This window comes from Phymastichus coffea, unplaced genomic scaffold, assembly GCF_024137745.1.
Source record: "Phymastichus coffea isolate CEN01 unplaced genomic scaffold, Cenicafe_Pcof_1.1 PCOF00078, whole genome shotgun sequence".
NCBI classification, from domain to species: Eukaryota; Metazoa; Arthropoda; class Insecta; order Hymenoptera; family Eulophidae; genus Phymastichus; species Phymastichus coffea.
In genome coordinates, this window is record NW_026706889.1 from 919,913 (window position 1) to 944,605 (window position 24,693).

The 24,693-nt window shown below is 37.5% G+C and overlaps 2 protein-coding genes across 4 annotated transcripts; one reads left to right on the forward strand and one right to left on the reverse strand.

Moving 5' to 3' along the window:
* Positions 1-3,205: 3,205 nt before the first annotated feature.
* On the reverse strand, positions 3,206-8,457 carry LOC131668447 (transmembrane reductase CYB561D2-like). Of its 3 annotated transcripts, none has more exons than XM_058942625.1 (4): positions 8,337-8,457; positions 7,313-7,599; positions 5,584-5,875; positions 3,206-3,760 (listed from the first exon to the last, which is right to left on the reverse strand). In XM_058942625.1, exons 3-4 carry the CDS (start codon positions 5,758-5,760, stop codon positions 3,206-3,208), a joined length of 732 nt encoding a protein of 243 aa, XP_058798608.1. In that variant the 5' UTR covers positions 5,761-5,875; positions 7,313-7,599; positions 8,337-8,457. The 3 variants fall into 3 exon arrangements, with proteins under 3 accessions (XP_058798608.1, XP_058798609.1, XP_058798607.1); XM_058942626.1 differs by lacking the exon at positions 8,337-8,457 and having other exon boundaries at positions 3,206-3,651; positions 3,721-3,760; positions 7,313-7,825; XM_058942624.1 differs by lacking the exon at positions 8,337-8,457 and having other exon boundaries at positions 7,313-7,819.
* A 207-nt stretch (positions 8,458-8,664) lies between these two features.
* On the forward strand, positions 8,665-24,593 carry LOC131668461 (cytoplasmic dynein 2 heavy chain 1). Its single transcript, XM_058942654.1, has 39 exons — positions 8,665-8,901; positions 9,400-9,728; positions 9,852-10,026; positions 10,105-10,274; positions 10,353-10,465; positions 10,528-10,770; positions 10,980-11,200; positions 11,393-11,791; positions 11,856-12,097; positions 12,262-12,585; positions 12,652-12,718; positions 12,779-12,870; positions 12,934-13,178; positions 13,243-13,976; positions 14,054-14,216; positions 14,291-14,510; positions 14,574-14,700; positions 14,766-15,371; positions 15,436-15,679; positions 15,761-16,280; positions 16,360-16,749; positions 16,824-17,003; positions 17,087-17,452; positions 17,523-17,641; positions 17,708-18,173; positions 18,244-18,519; positions 18,581-19,188; positions 19,256-19,689; positions 19,748-20,322; positions 20,397-20,685; positions 20,744-21,708; positions 21,772-21,997; positions 22,069-22,222; positions 22,288-22,507; positions 22,573-22,893; positions 22,958-23,367; positions 23,490-23,743; positions 23,834-24,128; positions 24,193-24,593. The coding sequence occupies exons 1-39, from the start codon at positions 8,665-8,667 to the stop codon at positions 24,474-24,476; spliced, it is 12,303 nt and encodes a 4,100-aa protein (XP_058798637.1). The 3' UTR covers positions 24,477-24,593.
* The last annotated feature ends 100 nt before the right edge of the window (positions 24,594-24,693 follow it).

Here is a 24,693-nt window from a genome sequence, read left to right on the forward strand (position 1 = left end):
ATTTCGGTCTAAAGGAATATATATATATATAATAATATGCGAGAATAGTGATATTTTTTGCTGCGAGAAAAGAAATCTATACGTGTAAGCCGAGTGACTGATCTAGTTAGCGCATTAAAAAATGACTAATTGTCCAGCGCGAATCAAATAATGCAGTATTTCATTACTGTATAGTTAACGTAAGTTTCAAAATCCAATCAAGTAGGACATGTATAAAGTACGATTTATGACACCTATTTGGTGCTTTATGCATAGAAAATTATAAGCTTACGTCATTGAATGCTGATAACCATAGAAACATTTTTTGTAGCATCTCACCATCTACAAAATATACTCGATGATTAAAGTATATATTTATATAGGTCACTCACTGATTTTTATTCAGGTTTCTCAAGTGCAAAATTATGTTCCAAAATGAGCACAATATTAAAAAAAAACTTTTGACTTTCAAAAGTCACAAAAAAATTAAACATAATTTTTTTTTAAGTAAAAAAATAAAAGAAAATCTAATGATAAAAAAAAATTGAAATAAGTAAAATAATAGAGGAACGACCTTGCGGGCGAATGGTTGTTCGGTTAGCGCGGCACAGCGCGTGGCTAAGTGTTCTGAGCTTAAAAATGAGCTATCGAAATATATAGAGCAGACAGTACAAAGTAATGTGTCCTATGTACTATATGTGCAAAGGGTTAATAGAAAGTAATGTTAAGTTTGAAAATATAAATTGGACAAATTGTGTTTTCAGCGTAATTTGTAGAGAAATTAAATATCGAAACATGATGTGGTAAATTTGAAACTTAACTCTGAAAATTTATAGTAATGAGAGTACTTTACACCAGCTAAAATTTTTTCTTGAAAATTCAGAAAAACATTAATCTATGTAACCGATTCTCGTACACGCCGTTAAATATACCGTATGTGAGAGAATGAAAGCACGAGTGATTGTATGCGAAATATAATTCAAAATTTGAAAAAATAAAACCAGATTAATTACTCAATGAATAAAAGTAAATAAAAAAATACGGTGATATATAGTTTATAGAAGAAATTACAGCGTAACGTGGAGAATTATTCAAGTTGCAGCGTCTTCGAAAAATTTATCCTCTGTACTCTCAAAGTATAATGAATCGCTTTACCCACAGCAGTATATTTATTTTTAAATTATACTCACATACTGTATTGGATAAATTTTTACGTAGCAATATTAGCTGTAATACCGAAATGAAATTAGAAATTTATTCAGGCGAGATGTTTACAAAGAAGTATCGAGATTTGAAAATAATATTTGTCGAAGCCTTCAAAATATGCTTTGTATATTAAAGATATTATAAAAGCACATGCTTAACGCTAAGCAAAATAATTTTATCAGAATAATTATTATTGTATAAACACATCGATGCTTTGAAAATAAATTTGAAGATAAATTTTCCAAAGTTAAAATGAAATGCAAAAATTATTCGGTTTTTAAGATATTTTATTGTACACATCGCGTTCAAAAATATAAAAAATAGATGCAGATCTATATATGTATAAAAATAAATATATGTATAGACGTTGTTACATAATGTTAAACATAAAAAAAATGTTTTCGTTTGCGATTATATAAATAGTACATTACGATACAAGTGCGGGAAAGTAGATTCTTGTCTCGTGTGGCGTTTACGCCCGAGCGAAGCGATGGTGGAAAGGTACACGAGACGAGAAACTCTTTCCCGAACATGTCCCGTACCGTATTTTTTGATACGACGTGTGGAAAGTGCGATTTTCAACGCACGTTTTTTGCCGAGCGTGCGGGAAAAACACACTTTCCGCGCGGAGTGTCGAAAAAAGAATTCTTGTAAACGGCTGACTGTATTACACAAAAACCAAAGCAGATGTATTTTATTTCGAAAAACCGTTGACAAAAATTGTAATGTATCATTATGCGAATATATTGTACTATGAAAGAAAATATATACATTATATTTTGTGTATATGTATATGATGCGTGTAAGATTAATAAAGTGTTGATATATGGTTGATGATACACATTGTGATGCTTATCTTGAGATTACCTGAAATAATACGCATTATGCATAAATGATCTCATAAATATATAATAGTCGATAAAAAACGTACAGTACGGGATAAAGGAGAATAATTAAATTTTAAGTAATATATCGAGACATTGGTTTAACTACACTATATATAACTTTGTAATACCTGCCACGGATCAGGTGTAGTATTACAATTTTGTGGACAGATTGAAAAAAGGTGATAAGCGGCGACATAAATGTGTATTGAATACGTTATGGCACCGTTACGTAATGTATATCTAGAGAAACTCGTAACGATACTATTGACTTTTGCCTTACTATTACTGGAAGAAAAATATCGCGTCGAAAAGTCGATACGTAACAATGTGACATACAAAATTACATTTATTATTCTACGCAATAGTTATATAAGAACTGGTAAAAAATGGTAATTTCGTTTATATCAATTTTTTAGTACAATTACAAAAATAGAATAATACAACAACGTTATAACAAATTTTTTTACGCTTAAACAAACATCAATTATATAAAAAATTATTATTCATGCAATACTTTCTCTCGGTAATAGAGCTTCTATAACAACAGCAAGTTGCTTTAGCGCAGAATACGAAGCAGAAATAATAAAATTAAGGAAAAAACGTACGACACATTGTTTAGTATACGATATATCTTTGGAATTGCATCGAAGGATGATGCAGCGCGCATGCGCAATGACGCCTTTTTTAGAATCGTCGTTGGCTGTCTTATAGTTTTTTTTATTCAACAGTAAGATTCTCTCAGTCTACCTACGATCGACTCGGCATTGTTATGAGAATTTCCGTTTCATCAAAGTCAATTTTTTTAAGCCGTTTGCGTAAGCCTTTTGAATAAACTGCGCATATTGAGGTTTTTTTATAGAAAGATGTTTACAAATTTTGCAAAAATATTATAAATAGACTTTTTTCCAATGAATTCATAGAAAATATTGTTTTTCAATTTACATTCCTCAAAAATAACTCTAACAAGCACGAAATAAGTTGATCTTTGCATGATGTGATCAATAAATTTTCTAGATATCGAAGACATGAAAATACTTCATAAAATTAAAAATGAGTCATCATCGTTTACAAAAGCTTGCATCATCGAAGAGTAAAGAAGGAAATAAAAAAAGGTATCAAAATTTGAAAAATAACTAACTCGCGGCAACATTACTACTAGACTGCGCTGACGGTGGAGGTCGCATGAGAACCCTCGTCCTGGCAATAGCTCCAATTATCGGTTTAACAATCACTAAAACACCCGCGATAAATAAGGCCGCGAAGACAAGACCCTTGCTGGTTTCAGTGCCACCACTCTTTCCCCACCACTTGGTATAAGTACCATTGATGACAGTCGCAAGTAGCAGAATCACCATACAAATACCAGCGCACGAGTGCACGACTTTGAGAAGTACAGGTCGAACTGTCGGATAGAACCACTGAGCGTTATTAGCGAGAATCCCAAAAGCGGCAATGACCCAAACGATGACGAAGACTGCCAGTCCCAGTTGAGCGTGAGTCGTGACGAAATGATCCTTGCCAAGCTTGTTCTTATTGACGATGGTTATCACCAAACCAATTGTCATCAGAATCAAACCAACTAGATGGAGAATCCAGTGCAAGGTTATACGATTCTTACGAGTGAGTTTCTTTGAGACAAATGCCTCACCCGAGATTGCGTAGACTCCTTCGATAAGCAGAAAGCCGGCCTGAAAAATTAATGGGTTTCTATGTGAATAGGTTTCATTGTTCTTGCAAAATATTTCAGTAAATTAGAAATTCTTGTACTAAATACTGATACGTATATCTATTATTGAGACGCGCGCGCGCGATGTCGACAAAGAATCATAAAAAGGATTTTCCCGGTACTTTGAAAATTAGAGCAGTACGGAGAAAAGATTTTCTTAAATTTACAAGTTTTTATAAAAAGTCTACCTTGAAAAAATTTTTAGTATTATTTATATATTAATTTTTATGCAACAATAATGTAAAAAATAATTTATTATCAAAAGTCACAACTATAAGACTTACGATAATTTGTAAAAATATATAATTAATACATATTTATCATATAGTGCCCAACGATACAGTTAGATGAAAATCGAAGCTAAAAATGCCAATTTCAAATGGAGATAAGTCGATGCATAATCTGTATCGTAACTTTTCTTGCAAGTACCTTTCTGGAGATTATTACATTCGCCGACATGATCGCGAGTCTCGATAAACAGTTATCTCATCAGCAGCGAATTCTAGTTAGTCGCGTGTCGTTCCACAGATAATTTTTATTTCAATCAATTTGACTTTTTGAATGTTTTGCACACTGATTACTGCATTAATGAGTTGTTGTTAAATTTTCGGTTCAATAATCATTGAAAAAAAATTATTCAGCAAAGCACTTTTCTGCATGCATCATTGACATTTTCCCTGTGAATTCTACAAACTTAACAATCTTGAGAAGTGTGCTGGACATTAAATCATTTATAAGCAGGCAACAGTTAAAGCCGGTGTGAATTTCACTGGATTCGCTAGTGACTTAAAGTAAAGGCATGTATATCAGAAAAAAAGGAGCGAAAGAGTACTGAACGCCGTATTATTTAACGTTTGTACGGCCTCGTTGTCGACCTCTTTAAAAGCAATTTCTAACAATTGTCCTTGATGTCATGTATGCCGGGGGAGTCGTCGCTCCTTCACCAGCACGCATATTTGTTGACGTAATAATTAGTGAATTAGTTACTTTCTTAACCTTCACCTTTACACATTGATTCATATTCGCCTACTGTGAACTTTTATTTTTATCACGTACTGGATTATGGCATTAAACTGATTGTTGGTATGAGTTCCTTTTTCCTTTTCAATAATGTTGAATTGATAAATAATTATTTTATTGTAATCGGACGAATATTAACTGATTAAGATATTTATAAAATTCAACGTTATTAACACGGCTATAAAGTTTTGTTTGGCTTGTAAAAGTCGACAATAAAATTTGCAATCAATACAGTTGCCTCAATTTATGCATCTGAGTAAGTCCGTATCGAAGGCGTTACAGCCTATTGCCAAGACGGTGACAGGTCTGCGCGACTCGCTATCAATTCTTAGAATAAGGAAATCAATAGTGATTAATTTATACCTATCTCCGGTTAATTTAAAACTGAAATTTAGATTGAAGTTCGACATATTTTTACTAACTTTTGCAATGTACATGGGAGTGTTTTTCAAGAATATTTCGTTATCTCTGGTAACGACTGATAATAAGAACAACATTTGCAGTGATATATAGCGCGAAAGGATAGCTTTAATGCAGCACTGACTAAATTTTTAACTTTACGACTTGCAGCCATCAATAACATTTCATTGATAAACGTGCCATTTCAGCGCGTAAGTCTTCATTTAGAAAGAACGTAGGCATGATACAATCGAGGCAGTGAATGCAAAAATTGAAAAGAATGTCGTCAATTAATGTAATCTTCATTGTCTATTCCAAAATTAATAACAAATCAAGGATATTTAAAATAACTGAAAAAGTACTCACGCTAAGAGCCATGCATATTGGATGCCAAGAGAAAAGTTGATAATTTTGAAAGCCAAGTCCAACGATGTAGAGCACCGAAACTAGCAACAAAATGTGGGTAAGCATGCTGAAAACAAACGCAACAGTACTGGACAGTCCCCTGTCACCGTGCTGTTGCTGCTGCTCCTCGCTCTTCATTCTCTTATCCGGTATTATCTGTTCGTTTTGTGTATCTCTTATCAAAGTTATACGTCGCCTCGACAAATCAGTCAGCCGCTAGAGCATGAAGGCGCGAAAGTTTAAAAACCCCTGCCTGCGAACAGAACCCAGAACAAGTGCGTCAAGTAGTCAATTAGACAAGAAGCGTTGTAAGAGAGAATCTCTTTACGTAATAACTACAAGAAATGCTCGGGCAATGATTCATCGAATCATCATTGCTTGTAACGGCCGATGCAGCAGCGTCTCTCTCTCTCTCTCTCTCTCTCTCCCCCTCTCTCTCGTCTTTTTCTTCTCGCTTACACGTGCGCCAGCAAATATTATTCTTCGACGTGTGAGCTTTTTTGGTTCGAGCCTAGTAAGCTCGTACTACTCTCTCTCTCTCTCTCTCTCTCTCTCTCTTTCTCTGTTTGCGCGACTAATTGCTGGGTCTTGTATATTTTATTAGGCTGCTCACGCCTTGTCTCGAGTAATTCAATACTGCTGTTTATTAGGCAGCTTCCTTCGAAAAACCCATTGTTTATTAGAGCTTTCGAGAAATTTTACGCGGTTCAATACTCCAACTTGTTTATAAATCCGTTTTGCGGGCAGAGAAAATGTTGTCGAGAAAATTTATATATGCATTGCGGTTGCTGATATCTCAATTATAGTTTTACCTGTTTTATGTATTTGAGCCAGTGAAAAACATTTGTAAGTTTCTCGCGAAATTCAAAACACTGCGAGCTTTTGAAATTCATTGAGCCGCGTTTGGTGACTACTTTTAAAAGCAGTGTTTGCAGAGCTGCAAGCATAAACTGATAAAAAGATATATAAACAAAAGTTTTTTGATTATCTCGTTTAGTTGAATGACGGCTATTCCCAGAGTCAATTAATACAATTCACAATAAATTATCTAAACGTTTCCTGTATGACGTATACACTAGAGATAATTGCTATTTTTCAGCTGGAATTTTCAATGCAAACCAATCGTTTTTTTTTACAAATAAATCTTGTGCTTTAACAAATGCTGCTATGCTAATTGTACGTGTAATTATGCGAATTTTTACAGTGTCAAAGCAAATGTGCATCGAGTAATGCAGTGGCATAAATGAGCCTACTCAGTTCTGAAACTGTATATTGGAACGATCGTTGATTAATTAAGCGTAAAATATGTCATTTACCATATATTTCAGCCCATAACATACACAACTTTCTAACGAATAAAATGTGTACACCTTTGCTCTTTGTACGTAACGAGATGCAGAAATGCATCCAATCATACAACCAAATTATGCAACTCTATTTTTTTTTCTCATTGAATCTAGAAAGGTATTTTCCTTCCAACTAACACGAGAACGCCGTTACCGCGACACAATAGAGAAAACTAAGCGAGAGTAGTCCAATACCATAAACTCAGACCAAAAATAAAGGGCCTCGCGTTTATGAATACATTCGTACATTCGAGTAACTCGGGAAGTAATCGGCAATATAAAATATAAAAGACAAAAGAAAAGAAGTCGCAGCTTAAGGGAGAAAAAAAACACAACACACAAACCTGAATGAAAACCGTTGGCTTGTAAGCAGGTGTTTCGTTTGGAATCCGCGCGGCGACTGTCGGCCTTGATGCCTCAACTCGCTCGGCCGCTCGTTTTCTTCTCCCACCAACTCGTGTGAGCCTCAACACAAGAGATCCCCCATACACATCGCACGCTGCTTCTTCTAATTCGTCTTCTTCTTCTTCTTCTTCTTCTTCTTCTTCTTCTTCTTCTTCTTCTTCTTCTTCTTCTTCTTCTTCTTCTTCTTCTTCTTCTTCTTCTTCTTCTTCTTCTTCTTCTTAGGCGTCTGCGGTTTGTTAACCGACGGAAAGAGGAGAAAAAATAGCTATGTTTAATTGTTCGGAATGATTTGGATCAAGGCGAGTTCGCGCGTAGAAAAAAAGGCGTAGTTTTGATAGATTTAGTTTAACGACTTCCTTTTTTCGTTACATATGCTTTAGAGTTGTGGCACATCGTAAAATCCATGAATGGAAGGTGTCGTGTGTCGTGCCGTCGAAGCATTACACGATTACACGCGAGAGAAGATTCCTTTTAACTACTTACGTATATCGTTGGCAAACTGTGTGCTGTGTCGTGAGAGCGTTATGAATGCGCGCGCGAGTACGCCTTTCAACAGGTTTTCCATCTTAATCTTATTAATTTCTTATTCAACGCCACGTTGAATTGCGAAGCGCTCGAGCAGTGGCATCATGCCATTGTTATGTTCTATCGAAAATATTTAACTGCAACGCGAGCGTTTTTTTAATGACTATTTTATTCTCATTGCTTTCTTAACAGATTCTTTTGTAATATAGTCTTTTTAATATCGTGATCCATCCGTTCTTTGACAGCGAGAAAAGTACATTTATTCAATGGGCATTTGCACTCTTGATTTAAAGAACAATGTTAATGAACTTTATTATATGACTCCGAAATAATTTTGTAGAAAGATGTAGCATCGATTATTCCAAAACAACGAGGCACCGCGCGAACAATTTATGCATTCGGCCAACAATCGCTCAAGCAAGTGTGTTAAGCATTTACCTCGAGTCAACTGTGACGCACGTTTTACAAGCCGAGAGGCAGATCGAGTCCACAGTTGAGCAGAAATATTGAAGCCCATCGATTTTACCTGCGTGGAATCTCGGTCGCGTGAAGGCCAAAATCCGCGGTGATACATAAAACTAGACGCTTGTAGGCTGTTCACTATGCATGTGTCACGCGTACATCGCGCACTCTGATGCTTTTTGTTGTGAGCTTCGAGTAGGTAAGCGTAACCATGGATACGACGCTACTCCAATGCACATTGTTACGATCTACTCGGCCGAACGACACCTTGCATACGTATTTTTCCAAAGATTTAATATAAAAAATGGTCGCGATCGATAAGAGACAAACGTTTGTCGTAGCGACGGCTCATAATTTTTTTGGTGTTCCTGTAAACGACCAGTTCGGTAAGGATGAATTAGATGCGATTGACAAGTTTTTAGATGAGAAAAAATGCCGGACGTTGTGTGCTATCGCTTTAGCTTCGCCTACTCACTCTGGGCGACATGTGAAGTTGACCAATAATCTATCATTTGGCGAAAATACACTTGTGTTTTTCAAGGTAATTATGTACCCATGACCAATGTCAAGTTCAAGGTGATAGATAGATAACAAGGTGTACGTATGTGTCTATCCAGCAAACGCGTACTTTTTGTCGAGAGAATGTTACTTTTTTTGAATTGGTTTCGATGCATAGTTCAGCTCATTTGTAATTATGTGAAAATATTCCATTTCCTGACTAGCTATACGATTTTATACGACGAAATATAAAATGTATAGATTTTTCCTCAATCTATAGCCAGCTTGTATCCTCACATAACACAATGGCAATCATGATAATCGATTCCGAGTTGTTATCTTTCAAACATGAATATTCGTACGCGACTGAGAAAAGTATGTGTGCACGTTGATACAAGAAATTTGCAAAGAGTTACAAGGCCGTCAATTGTAAAATATCACTTTTCAGTCTTATATTGTTATGACACATGCTTACGTCAGTATTGAAATTGTTTGTTAAAAAGTAGCAGAATACTAAGAGAAAAAATCTACGTTAATTTAGATATCGGACTCGACGGTAACCGAGGAAAACTTTCACGAAATCGTGCAAGTAACATCAATAAGTAAGAATAGCGTAGCATCGTTGGCCGAAGCACTCCGACAAGTTTGGTCGCCGGCATTGCAAAGCTCTGGCTTCGATTCGTTGCTATTGAAAAGATTGGAGAACCAATTGCTTGGGCCGAGGACGGCTTCGTCTCTTCTCGAGGAGGAAACTCACATGAGAGAAAAATCCGAACTTGCCAAGACATCCGCCGAGAAAAAACTTTACGAGCAAGCCGTACTCTATTTAAAGAATTTGAGACGTGAACTCGAGAGTGCTGCCATTGCGAGGTTTGTCAATCAAAATTGGACGATTTGCCTTTTCGACTGTTTTCTCCTGTTTATCGGCTTAACGCGGATTAGTCGGACTTTGCGTTAAGCGTACTGATCTGCTGTACGTAACAATTTGAACAGGGAAGGTTTGGTAATGTTAGAAGAGATACTTGACACGCTGTCCGGCCACTTGGACGACTTGTGGAAGCTCAAAGGCCCAGTTTATAACGAGGAACGCATGCAGTCGCTGCTGGAAGTCGTGGGCACTGAGATAGCACAGTTAGTCCAAACTCTGATCAGCAAAGTAACTCGCCTTGTTATTACTCCGTAAAATAGAACAGAATCCATTCAGCTACACGCGCGACTAATTTTCTCCTATCGGCCGCAGGTTCAGTCCAACAGTCGTGCGAAAGACGAAGCGATATCGTACGGAGCAATGATCTGCAAGAAATGGATGGAAATGACACATCAATTGACCAGTCTTTTCTGGCCGAATTTACCACACGCGTGGAAAGCCAAATCTTACAAACCGGAAAAATGTCACAATTACGAGACACGGCTCAAGTACGTAGTGCGTCATGTTTTCCGTGGAAACATACTATTGTTTGGAAAATTAACTAGCGTACACGATTATAATTAAAGGGAAATAGCGGAAATACGCGCGCAGAACCGCCAGCTAACGAGACTCTTGACCCCAACGGAGCGCGCCAATCTCGGCACCGACGTAATATTCAAGTGTTTCGACAATATTGAAGGTGCATTAAAAAAAGAACAAACATAAACGAATTTACAACTACTATTAATCTTCGTTCGGCAGAATTATTAGGGGAAGAGAACGACGTGGAATGGGATCGGCTGCGAGACAAACTTCGCACAGGCCTAGGTCTAACAGAGGAGAGAGTAGCGGCCAAGTTGCGAGCATTGTTTACAGCAGCGAAAACGCCGTTGGCACTGGAAACAGAATTTCGTCGTTATAGCGAGCTGATGCGTCGAGAAGCAATCAGAAGCCAACTAAAACCCGAGCGGCAGGCTCTTCTCTCGGCTTATGCGGATCTTATCGGTTAGAGTACTTGATACGAGTCCATTCATTCGGTCTATCGTGCCCCTATCTATTTCCCTTCTCTCGATACTGGATTAAGCCTTGTTGCTGTTGGGATTTTAGATGCATGTTGCTTGTCTATAAGTGCTTAACGGGGAGCCCATCACTACTGCTTGTTATATCATCATTAATGCTTAATAAAAATTTATACTTATCCTCACATTAATTAGATGCGTGCATGCACGGACCGGATACACGTGAACTGCTCGACACGCCGGAAATCCTACAGAAAGTGCAGACGGCAAGAGTGGCGGAATTGCGCCTCGAGAGTTTGCAGAAACTAGGGAAACAATTGCTTAGCGATCTTCCAGGCTACGATGACATTTCGGGAAAGCTCACGACAGCTCTCAACGATGCCGAGAGGCAAAGACAAGAACTCACCGAGACATGGGTAAGTATGTCGTTTTGTCTCGAACTGTTACTGCAGCTGCTGCCGCTGCTTGAAAAATAGAAAATGTGGCGTAAAGAGGTGGTGAAAATATCAAAACATCTTTTGATTTTGTGCTATACAAATAGTACAAATATAAAATTAAAGCACAAAACAATACTATAAGCAGTTTAACGTTATATGACCGATGTCTAGGTCGAAGATACCAAACTATCCGTCCAGCGAGATGAGCTTTCTCTCGGAAAAGAATCAGCAGTGGTGGAGTTGTGCGGTGCAAAACTGATGCGCGTAAATTTCGATCCACGTCTCACGGCATTGATCCGTGAATCTCGTGGTCTAGCAGCACAAGGGGTTGAATTGCCACGTGAAATCAAGGAGTTGGTCGAACGTGCATCATCGTTAACTGGTCGAGCAAGGGCTCTTCAACAGATTGCTAACTTTCATAACACAATAGGTGATCGAATGATACCTTCGCAAAGGCCATTAATGCTCGCTTCATCGCTCGAACTTGCCGGTGCTGTGAGAGAACAATCGGGAGTTATTTGGACGGATGCGAGAGCCATTGACGTGTATACAAATCGACTTAGGGAATTGGTAAGTTCTTTATTTTTTTGAAAATGTATAAATGTAACGATTAATATGCAAAACTGTGTGCTAGGTGAAAAAATTCGCTCGTCAAAATGCAGAACTCGCGTCGAAGCATGCAGTTCTGAGAGATTTGGTATGTAATCTGCTAAAAGGTGACTCGATTAATTTGGTGACAAATCAAAACGTTTGGAAAGACACGTTAAGGAATATGAGAGATGTCGTTGACTCGGTTGAGGCGCATTACGGCAATACCAAAGCTTGGAAGCTGCACTGGGACCGACAGCTGCTCAAAGCTCTAGGGATTGCATATAGGTAACGCCAGCTACGATTTGTTTTTCAAAATTTTTTTTAAATCGTCACAATGTCGTGCTAAACTATTATTCAAATATTCAAGTTCAGTCAATTAGCCAAAATTACGCTCTGTATACAATGAGTTTGAACTAGTGCGAGCTAATTACACTTCTTTCTATTTACAGAGCTGCACTGCCAACGTTACTGAAAAAGCTGCCGGAAATCCGAGTGGAGTTAACATTCCGCGATGAAAATTTACATTGGCGGCCGACGCTCGAGGATACCCGCATGAAGCTTTACTCGGGTATCCGACGCTTCCTGGCTATACCAACAAACTTTCGCGGTGTTGGTAACCCGGAGGACGGCCACTTCCATACTCTTGTACCGAGAAGTGCTTATCTATTTGGCGCCGTGTACAGGGAGGCGGAAAATTTGCTGAACGCCTTCGAGTGTTTGCGCGTCAAGTGGCTACCTCTAGTTTCACCGGCCAAGATCGATATTGGACAAACGTACGTATATATGCAAATTTGCGATGATTTGAAATATTAACGATTTTCATTTTTCTGTGAATTTAGATTAAAGGGAAAACAGTCACATGATTGGGAAAAAGCTTTCAAAGATGCTAAACAATGGGCACAAGAAGTAAGAGAAGCAAATATAAAATAATGTATCGATGTTTTAAATAATATGTTTTTCTTGTAGGTAAATAAATTAAGAGCAACAGAAATAAAAATATCATGCATAGTCATCGATATCAGCACAATAAGAAACGACTTAGAATTGCTCTCGAGAAGGTAATAATTAATTAATTAAATCGAATCATGTATGTACTCCCAACACTTGATCGACAATTATAGGTACTGGGAGCGCTTAGCACTTGACTTGCGAGCAGAAGCATCGTCACGTTTAGTGTTTATTATCGACTTTCTGTCATCGGCGTCGAAAAAATTGTCTCATCGCGCACGTACAATTGAGGAAATCGGTGAAGCGTACGAGGCATACTCGAGCATCAAAAAGCAATCGGATGACATTGCACGAGAATTAGAAGATGTATCCGGATTAGGTCGAGTATTGGCAGCTTGGACCAGAGACAAATTAGACGGCAAGGAAAATTCCATATTAATTACTAATAATTTAAAGTTGATCATTAATTTATTATTTTACAGGACTGAGCAATGCATCTACGGCGTGGGACAGTTTGAAAGAGCGTCTAGACAATTATCACGATGTAATGTTACATCAATTGGAAGAAGCCAAATTGAACTTGCGACATCAAGTTTTAGCAATGCACGATGATCAGGAGCGTTGGAAAGACGTGTGGGCATCAAGACCGGCAGTCGTCACTAAAGATTGGTTGGAAATCATGCGCGAAAGATGGATAAATTTAATCGAGCAAAGAGATGTACTTGTCAACGATTGCAAAAGATTGAATCTACCCGTCGATGAAATTTTCGAATCAAATGAAAAGCTCATAGCCCAACTTGAAGCCGAACTGGAAACTGAAGAACTAAATAATCGCTTTCAGAGTGAATTCATCGAAGAACTTCAAAAACACGAAGAAGAAGAATGGTCAGTGGCTAGACGACGATTACCTAAATTACATGAATGGCTGGATTCTTGGGAGAGTCGATTACATTTACAAATGAAAAATCAACCTGAATCATTAAAGGAAGAATCAGCGAAGCAAGAAGCTAACTCATTTATCGAGAGAAAGATTGTTGAGCTAAGAGATGCGGTGGAATGCGTACAATTACTCAGAGCTGAAGATTTGGCTGAAGAACACTGGAATGAATTAAATGAAATATTGGAGCTTGGAGTATTGAAACGAATGAGTGATATCACGCTAGGACATTTATTAAAGAGTGCCCCGCTTATTAAAAGTAATTTGGATCGCGTTAAGGTTTGTTTAATCTTTTAGAAAATTTATTGTTATAGATAAGTGATTAAGTTTTTTCGTAATCTTTTGTCTGAATGAAGGATATTACAAAACGAGCTGCAGCCGAAAGTGGCATTCGACAAGCTCTTATAGAATTGGAAGCTTGGGAAAGTTACACGTCGCTTCCATTATTAGAATCAAAAGATAGTAGAAATATAAAAATTCACATCGTCGGTGATTATAGCGCTTTGCTCGTTAGAGCTGGTCAGTTAAATATTAAAAAAAAAGAATTTATAAATCGATCGATTGAAAGTCGTATAGTAAATTGTAAATTACAGGTGAGCTGAGGCTAATTTTAGAAGGTGCGAGGGGTGCAGCAGGTTACGAAAGATTTGCTTCAAGAGCTGCAAGATGCGAAGCAGCTTTAAGTGAATTGGAGGAGCGTATAAAAATATTGAGCGTTGTTCAAAGAAAATGGATCTACCTTGACCCAGTGTATAGCAGTGGTGCTGCGCCTAACGATTCTGGTAGATGGACACGAGCTGATAAAGAATTTAGGTATAAATCGTGCAAAAAATACGTAACTTGTAATATTTTTAGTGACATCGATGGCACTTTCAGGTACTTTATGGGAGAAATAGCAAAAGATCCAAAGATACCGTCTTTAAGAAAATTACCATTTCATGCTCTGACGAATCTAAAAGATCTGCTGGATAGATGTCAAAGAAGCTTAGATGATTTCTTAGAGGTAAACATTTATATTTTGGTTAACAAAGTAACTTTCGACTCCACACAAAAATTATTTATTTACAGGAAAAAAGATCAGCTTATCCGCGATTGTATTTCTTGAGTGATGAAGATCTTCTTGAATTAGTATCTGGAAAAGGAAAAGGGATTGATGTCCATTTATCAAAATTATATCAAGGAATTAGCTCAAGTGAAAAAGAATTAAACTACATTACAAGTGTGATATCTCCAGAAGGAGAAAAATTAAAACTTTTAGAGAAAATAAATTTAACGGCAACGTTCCCTCAGTGGCTAATCAATTTAGAAAATGGTATACGAAATGCATTGCAGCAGTGTTTAAACACCTGTTTACTTGAACAGACGCCAGACATTTCTGCGTATCCAACACAGATACTTTTACTTTGTGAAAGAATACGTTTTACGGAAAAATGCGAGATGGCAATGGACGACGACGCTATCGGTTTGAAAAATTTACTAAAATATCTAGAAAATCAAAGAACGCGTTACAGGAGTTTAGAAGATCCAGATAACCTGTCAAAATCATTAAAAGCTAAGAATTTATTGCTTGAGACAGTTCATCATCTGCATGTTGTTAGAAATTTGTTAGAAGCCGTAACAGACAAAGAAACGCTTAAGTGGAACTGGAGTCGTCAAGTTAGAACTTACAAGAGTGTAAGTAATTTTTTTAAATATTAAATTTACGCTAAATTGTTTACGACAATTACGATAATTTCAGGGTGGAGGAGCATTAATACGTTGCGCTAAGGCGGAATTTCCATATCGATTCGAATACCAAGGAGCAGCAGTAGGACTCGTTAGAACACCATTGACTGAAAAATGTTATCTCGCGCTAACACAAGCCATGAAATTAGGATTAGGCGGTAGTCCAACCGGACCGGCTGGAACTGGAAAAACTGAGAGCGTTAAAGCTCTTGGTAGCATCTTAGGTCGCCGAGTACTTGTATTCAATTGTGACGAAGGTAGGTTTATAATCAATCGATAGTATTTAAAGAAAAGAAACAACTGGATTCATACAATCGTTTTATTTTTCGTTACAAAAGGGATGGATTCCGGGAGTATGCGTCGTATTTTGAGTGGCTTAGCACAAGCGGGTACCTGGGGCTGTTTCGACGAATTCAATCGTCTCGAAGAGAGTACAATGAGTGCTGTAGCGATGCTGATAAGACCATTACAGGAAGCGGTGCGAGACGGTGCTACTCGAGCGAATCTTGGTGGTCTTGAGATACCAGTTAACCCGCATTGTTGTCTGTTTATCACGATGAATCCAGCGGCTGACGATTACGGTGGTAGACACAAACTACCCGACTCGCTTGCCCGCCTATTTCGACCTATTGGTATGGCTCATCCTAACAAAACCAATATTGTTAGATCTCTTCTCGAGTGTGCTGGCTTTGTCAATGCTTCGAGATTGGCCAATCAATTGGTCGAGACCTTCGACACGGCGGAAAAACTTTTGTCCAAACAGCCGCATTATGACTGGGGATTGAGAGCACTTCGATCGGTTTTGAATGCTATTCCGTTGTCGAGTGGCTCCGATAACGAATCTATTGAAGTAGCTAGGTGGCATAATCTTTTATTTCTTATTATTTGCAAGTAAAACGGTGTTTTAATTATTTTCTTTTGTTTTTTTATTTTTTAGAATGTTGTCAGGAATTTACGTGTCTACGATGCCGAAATTGGTTGAAGAGGACGCTGCTAAATTTTTAACGCTATTGAATGACATTTTCCCCAATACTGATGTTTCAGTTTTAGCTAAAAGAAAAGACAAACTGCAATCTGTTCTCGCAAATATATGTGAAGTTCAAGAGCTACACGATAGCTTGATTAGGAATTGTACTCAATTAAATGATCAATTGCATGGTAGAAGTGGTGTTGCTATAGTTGGTCCACCGGGTTGTGGCAAAACTTTGATTATTAAGATATTGGCTGAAGCGTTATTGAAAATAGGAGAGGCAGTGAAGTTGTATCAAGTATATCCGGGAGCTATTTCAAAATCGAAATTACTTGGTAGTGTGGATTCTCAAACAAGGTCCAATATCTATTCAAAATATTATTTAATTTTTTTGAAAATAAAATTTGAAAAGATATTTTCCATGGTTTTAGAGAATTAAAGGAAGGTTTGATGTCAAACATTATTTCGAACTCGGAGGATAAACCTTTATGGATTGTTCTCAATGGTGATGTGGAACCAGAATGGGCGGAGGCTCTTAACTCTGCTTTGGATGACAATCGTATTCTTACACTACCTAATGGTGTGGGTATAAAACTTCGTAATGATACAAGGTAGTTACTATTTATTTCTTAATATATTTCTTATAATCATTGAGATAACGTGAGTTTTGAAATCTTTGAATCTCAAATTTTAGACTCATATTCGAGTCGCATAAACTATCAGGAGCAAGTCCAGCAACTGTATCTCGATTAGGGATCGTATTCCTTCGAGAATTTGACTCGTCCGTTTTATTGAATCCTTCATTTCTGAAGGATTTTACATCTATAGCAATAGATACTATAATGACTCATCTGAGTGACATAATAGAACAAGTGTTAAAAGCAAAGAAAGATCAAAAATCTGCATCGGGATTGTTAAAAGCAGCACTAGTACATTTTCAAATTGCTAGTACCCAGGCCAGTTGTACTCAAGCCTTATTAGCTTCAGTTTGTAGTCAAATTAAAGATCACACTTCACGTGACGATTTAGCACGAAAAATTTATCATCTTACTGGCGTTTGGTAACCACTCTATTTAATGGTGTGAATGTAAATTTATTCTTTTAAAAATAATTTTTATTTGATAACATAGGTGTCCGGATTCAAATAATCCTTGCGATGTTGTCTATAATAAGCAAAAAGATATTCTAGATTCTTTCACTAACGAAGTAACAATTATAAAAACAGAAGAAGGATCTGTTTATCTATCAGGTAAATTTATAATATAATTTATTTTGCACTCATATAATCATTATCACAAACAAATGACAATTTTAGGATCAATGCAAAGGGGAATGAATGCAATATTACCATGGATTAAATTCAGATTACCAGTGATACTTCGAGGACCAACAGGTTGCGGAAAAAATGCATTATTAAACGTGGTAATCACCTCGTTGAAAAACGAAACAGACGAAGCTATTTTAATCATAAAGAGTTCATCATTATATGGATCTAAAGATCTTATAACTAGATTGAAAAGATCTTGCATTAAATTAGATTCATCAGCTGGTAGTAGGCAATACCGATCAAAAAATGGATCTCGTATAATTTTAGTTGTCGAAGATTTACACTTAGCTTCGCAGAATTTGCAAGAATTAATAAGGCAGTTAATTCAAGAAGGTGGTTTTTACGAAGATGATTTAGAATTCGCGAAAATACCTTTAACTATACTGACAACGGGAGATTTATCAACAAAGTTACATCCAAGATTAGATTCTTTATTGGCCACGCTTTACTTGCCGTAAAGAAAAATTATGCTATAAATATCATATTAATTTCTTTTAATCAATGAATCTATGTAATACTTTCAGGTCTATCAAACTTAAGGACCTAGACGTAATTGTTGACTTACATTTAAGAGAATCTCTAAAGAGTGACCAAATGGTAGTCAGAGCATGGATATCAAAAATGTCTCCAGCTATAGTTGAAGCTTTCAACGAAATTACAAATGACATGTCAAAAGTAAAGTGGACGCCGAGAGATTTGATGACCTGGATTGATTTGTTGAAATATTATCCTGAAACAGACACCGAGGGTAATATCACAGGCTATTTGATTGATGCTTCACGTCGACTTTTTAGACCAAAGTAAGCTTTGCGCGTTAACTTAATTTCATGACAAGTTTAATAAAAATTATGATTTTTTTAGATTACAACTAAAACAACAAAAACGTTTGGAAACAATAGTGAATTCTCGTACAACATCTCGCACTAATTTAGGAGACAACGTTTACGTGTGGAAAGGTGCTAACAATGGCTTAACAATATTATCTAACGCTCATTGGAAAGCAGATCTTGAAAATGCGATAACAAGGTGCATTCGTGAAGGAGATACAATGTCAACAAATATTTTCTCTTACTTAATGGAAATAACAGCAGGTATAAGTTGGGGATTCGGTTGTGAGCAAAGGGGCATACTTTTAACTGGTCGCCCGGGAGCGGCTAGAAAGTCGGCAACAAAGATTGTTTCCATTATTTCATGTTTGAAACTCATTGATTCGGCACCTGGTAAGGGTAAATCAGCTGTAAAATCAGCAGTTCAAGCAGCTGGTATTGAGGGTGAATGGACGATTCTATTGCTTGAAGAACACCATCTTCGTGAAGATGATTTTGCTATTTTAATCAGTGGGATTATTGCTAATGGTGAAGTACCAGGTCTGTACACGACGGAAGAACTTGATGGTCTTATTGCACCACTTTCCGATTTGGCTGCTAGAGAAGAATTTCCTGGGAGCTTAGAACAGTTCTTGTATTATCGTGAGTTTTCAAATTAATATGTAATCTCTTTTATACTAAAAAATATTAGTAACATTATTCTTCTTAGGTTTAAGAAAATACTTAAAGGTGGTCCTTATCGTCGATTTGAACGACCTAAAAGAAGCTTGGTTCTGCCAATCAAATCTTCTTCTTTACTGCATTCAAACCACTGGCCAAAACTTAGGAAACGAATGGTGGCTATCGGAAAGTTCATTGATTGAGTTAGCAAGCCTGTACAAAGATCCAGCGAAAGTCACGACAGACGTCGCGAGCGGCGTGGTTGAAGTTGTACAGGCGCACATTAATGCTCCAATTCAACAGCAAGCACCGGCAAGATTCCTTGCATTGCTGAATAAGTGGAAGGAGTTGAGAGAAAGTTGGATTAATGATATAACAGCAAAATTGAAGCATTTAGAGGCGGGTATCGAGAGACTAAAAGAAGCAGGCGATCGAGTTGCTAAACTTGAAGAAGATGCTTCGAAGCAGAGGCGAGAGCTCGAGGTACCTCAAAAAAATATTAATAGAGGCTCTTGTAAAACTAAATGTATTTACGTTGTAGATCGAAAAAGGTAAAGCAAACGCAGCACTCGAACAAATAACAGCGACAATGCGTGGAGCAACCGGTCAAAGAACTGAAATGGCATCGTTGAAAAGTGAAACGGAGCGTGAAAGTATCGAACTTGCTCGTCGTAAAGCTGACATCGAGAGCGAACTTGGCAGCGTTGAACCACTAGTTGAGCAAGCATCGCAGGCAGTTGCGAATATTAGTTCGGATGCTTTATCAGAAGTTCGCTCTCTACGAGCACCACCTGCTGCGGTACGTGATGTTCTCGAGGGAGTACTAAGGTTAATGGGTATTCGCGATACCTCGTGGAATAGTATGAAGACTTTCCTAGCAAAGCGCGGGGTTAAAGAGGAGATACGTAATTGGGATGCACGACGTAGCTCGCCGACGAGTCTTGACGCCGTTGCTAAGTTAATTAAAGAAAGGCCAGAAAGTTTCGATGAGAAAACTGCCAAGAGAGCATCTGTTGCTGCTGCACCTTTGGCTGCTTGGGTATTGGCGAATTTGCAATATGGACAAATATTACAACAGGTCGCGCCATTGGAGAGAGAACAGCGAGTACTCACTGAGTAAGTTTTTAGTATATTATTGGTAACAATAATTGGTCAAGCTGTTGTAGTTTATCATAAGCGTTTTCTCACAGTCGACTTGCTGCTGCTGAAGCACAAATCGGCAAATTAGAGTCTGGCCTAAACACTGTTGAAAGTAAAGTAGCTCACCTGCAAGAAGAGCTTGCAGCTCACACTCGAGGTGCAGCTGAGCTTCAGTTACGTATGGAGGCAACTGAAGCAAGTCTCAATTCAGCTCGTTCATTACTTAGTAAACTTGATGCTGAGCATAGCGATTGGCGAGGACAATTCCAGACATTGACCGAAAGAAATAGTAAAATTGACGTCGAAGCGGCAACCTTAGCTACATTACTTATTTACCAGGTATGATCAACGTAAATATCAAATTTATCCAAATAATTGAGCAACATTATAACTTTAGAATCCAGCAACAAAGAACGATGAAAAACGAAAACACACGATCGATCTATTAATAACTGAACGCGACAAATTACAATGGCGAACACAAGGCTTACCTGTCGATACAGAAAGTTTCATCGGTGCAGCACGAGCAATAAGAGGCAATTTAGTACCTCTCTTCTTAGATCCTTTGGGTGTAGCGGTGAATTGGTTAAGATTTAACATTGGTGAAACGCGAATAGAAATTACTAGACCTGAAGACTCTCGTTTCCTTACTAGTGTCGAGTTAGCAGTGAGATTTGGCAAACCACTTCTTGTAGAAGAAATTATCGAACTACCAACTATACTCTTGCCATTGCTCAGAAAAAGACCATTAAGAATTGGAGATAAAAGCCTACCAGCTCAGCAAGGATTTCAATTATTTTTGGCAACGAGGCAAGACAGTTTAACAAACAAGTTACCAAGTGAAGCTGATGCGACGTTAGTGAAAATCAGTCTAGGCATTGGAAGTAGAAGCTTAACAGAACGACTAGTCATAAAAGCTATCTTACAAGAGACCCCGGAGATCGAGATGAGACGCAAAGAAGCCCTTGAACGCGAAGAACAATTGTCCGGTGAAATTGAAGCTGCTCGCTTAGAGCTTCTTGTTCAGCTGGGTGAAGCCCGTGGCCAAGATATCCTTCAGGAATCGCGAAGCGATGGTGCTGGATTACTCGCTACTCTTGAATTAACTCAGTCGAAAGCCAAAGAAATTGCTAAAGCTCTTGAAGAGAGTCGGCGTGATCTTGAAAATATCAATAAACGAAGCAAAGAGCACGAAAGGCTCGCTATATTCACGGCAATTATGTATAAGTTCGTTAGGTCGTTTTCTGCTTTGAGTTCGCTTTATGTTTTTACCACAGAGACAATTACGGAAATATTTTTGGAAGCAGAAAGATCTAGATTTAGGCTTGGAAAAGACGAGCGTGAGAAGACACTAGAGAAAACGTAAGTGGATTCTTTCATTAAATGAAACATTGTACATTATTACTTTATTTAAAAATATTTCAGTGTCACGTCACTGACATTGCACCATTGCATAAGAGCAGCGTACAGAAAACATCGTTTACCCATGGCCCTTCATCTAGCGATATCGCTGAACTCGATACCAGATGAGCAGCGTAGTCTACTAATGAGCGGGGAAGGCATGCACGTTGGTTTGGAATTTGATTTACCTGATTTTATTTCGTCTGAGCAGAAATCCGCTGTTAGGAGTCTCATTACGACGATACCTACGGTAATTAAGAAGCCTAATCCATTTTTCAAATAAAAAATATTCAGGTTATTTATTACAAATTTAACATTTAGATAGCGCAAAAATTGAAATCCAGCTGGGTTAATAACATTGTTAGTGTTTATGCGGAGAACAATTTAAATAATTTCGAAAAGATTCTAGTCATTCAAGCTCTCCATCCTGAACACTTGCATACAACTCTATCAAAATGGGCCTCTCAGCAACTCGGTAAGTATAATTTCTTTCTTAATATTTTTATGATTTTGAAAAACATTCATTGAAATACTATTTAGGAGTTCGGAATCTAACGCCACCTTCATGGACTTTGAAGCAGATAGCCGAAGAAAATGCAGAGAAACCAATATTACTATTATTATCGCCTGGAGCAGATCCAGAACTAGAATTAAGTAGTTTGATTGCTAATCAGATAGTCTTAGCCCACGGATTCGTCGAAGTATCTCTAGGTCAAGACCATGTCGGACAAGCTGAATCTGCTTTAGAATTAGCTTGCAAGTAAGAATAATATTATCTTTATTTGCTTACTAATATACCGCACTTTAATATATCATATAATACAGGCAAGGAAGTTGGATTCTTTTGAGCAATCTACAACTCGCTTTAAACTGGTTACCGCGTCTTGAAGCTTTATTACGTTCACCAAGCTGCACAACTCACAAAAATCCAAATACCAGAATTTGGTTAAGCACAGAAGAATGTTCGGGATTCTATCCAGGACTTTCAGGATTGTGTCTTAAACTAGCATACGAACCACCAGAAGGCGTGAAACGCAATATCAAACGCTCCTTACAGCAGTTACAACAGCGGGAACCTCCTATTCAGAATGCTGGCAAGTCATTGATGATTTCATGGCTCCATGCTACACTTCAAGAGAGAAGAAAGTAAGTTTCATTCGATGCATATGATTTTTAATTTTAACTCAAAAATTTTTTTTTCGTCATAAAGGTTTGTACCTCAAAGCTGGATCAAAGCTTACGCATGGAGTGAGGCAGATCTTGAAGCAGCCTGTGAATTGGTAATTCAGAAATACATAGCAATGAATCAATTAGACGATGATTGGGAAGCCGATCGAGGTATTCTTGATGTAGCGGTTTATGGAGGATTATTGCAAGATGAATATGACATGAGAATTCTACGAGCTATACTCAAGCATACTTGGTCTAAAGATGTATATCTCGGTCGACGCAAACTTGGAGGAATCCTTAGCGTACCAAAAGCTGCATCTGAAAACCCTTTGACTTTGACCGATAGATTGGATGATACTGATCCAATTCAAATGTACTTTGGTTTACCAGCTAATGCCCATAGGGCTTGGGAAAAGTCGGCAGCTGAATTGAGTTTGCGATATCTCAGAGGTGAGATAACCATACTTACAAAGAATAAGTTTGAAGTTTTATTTTATAGTTTTTTTTTAATTTACTGATAGTTATGGAGAGTGAATACAATTAACATATTATGATTTGTTAATTTTTTTTAGAAATATCCAGGAGAACGATAAAAATTAGTAAAGAAAACTCCGATGGAAGAGTTTCCCCATCGATGTCGAAAACTATTAGAGAGTTGAAACTCATGATAGATCAACAAAGAATCGACGACCCGAAAAGTACGTCGAAAGATAAAGAACAAGACCCTCTAAGGCGATTCTTCAGCGACGAGATTAATACTACAAGACAGTTACTACAAATGGTTAGATCAGATCTTGATAGTCTGCGATCATCCGATGACCTAAAGGTACGTAATTTATCTTCCTCTTTGAATTAAATTTTTTTGAATTTTTACTTTTTGAAAGACGAAAAGCTTTTATCTATATTCCACATGCAGACTCCTAAAACATGGATTGTACAATGGAATTCAGGACCTCAGGAAACCATTCCATTTGTGAATAAATTAGTATCGAGGTATCAATCACTTATGACGTTAAGTGGTTTGCCAAGTAAAGTGGAGTTATCGTGGTTCGCTCGGCCTGATGCTTTTTTCTCAGCTCTCAAACAGCACACCGCGCGACAAACAGGCAAAGCTTTCGAAAACTTACGATTGAAAATTAAATGGACGAGTGAAACTGATAAAGAGGGTAGTTGGAGGATATCTGTACTTGTTCAAGGACTTCTTTTGACCGGTAAGGATGATGACATTATCTAAAAATGTTGGAATATAAGTGAAAAATGTAATATTCATTTTAGGTGCACGAATAGACAATGGTATTCTAGACGAAGTGACTGCAAATGCAAGTTCGGCGATAACAGCACCTCCGTGTCTCATTGCCTTTGTTGATGATATTCCCGATGAAAATGACGATGAAAGTGAAAACGATGTGGAGTTAACGAGTGATCTATGTGCCTTAAGCGTACCTGTCTATACAGACTCGTTTAAGAATCATCTAATATGCGCACTCCCTGTACCCTATACCCGCGAGCAGCAAGATATCTGGCATCAGCGGGGTATCAGTTTTCATTTACGATTTTAATCAAAAGGATTACATTTTTAGCGAAAAGTTGTATTTTTATGTGAAGGCGTTTATTAAATTTATTAAATATTGAACAAACTATTATAAATTATTTGTAATTGTGCTAGAATCATACCATTTATTTATTCACTAGAAAGTTACGTCAATGTATGTATACATATAATTATTTTTCTAAACTTCTTGAAAATAATTTATAATTTAATAGAATTTAAATTGA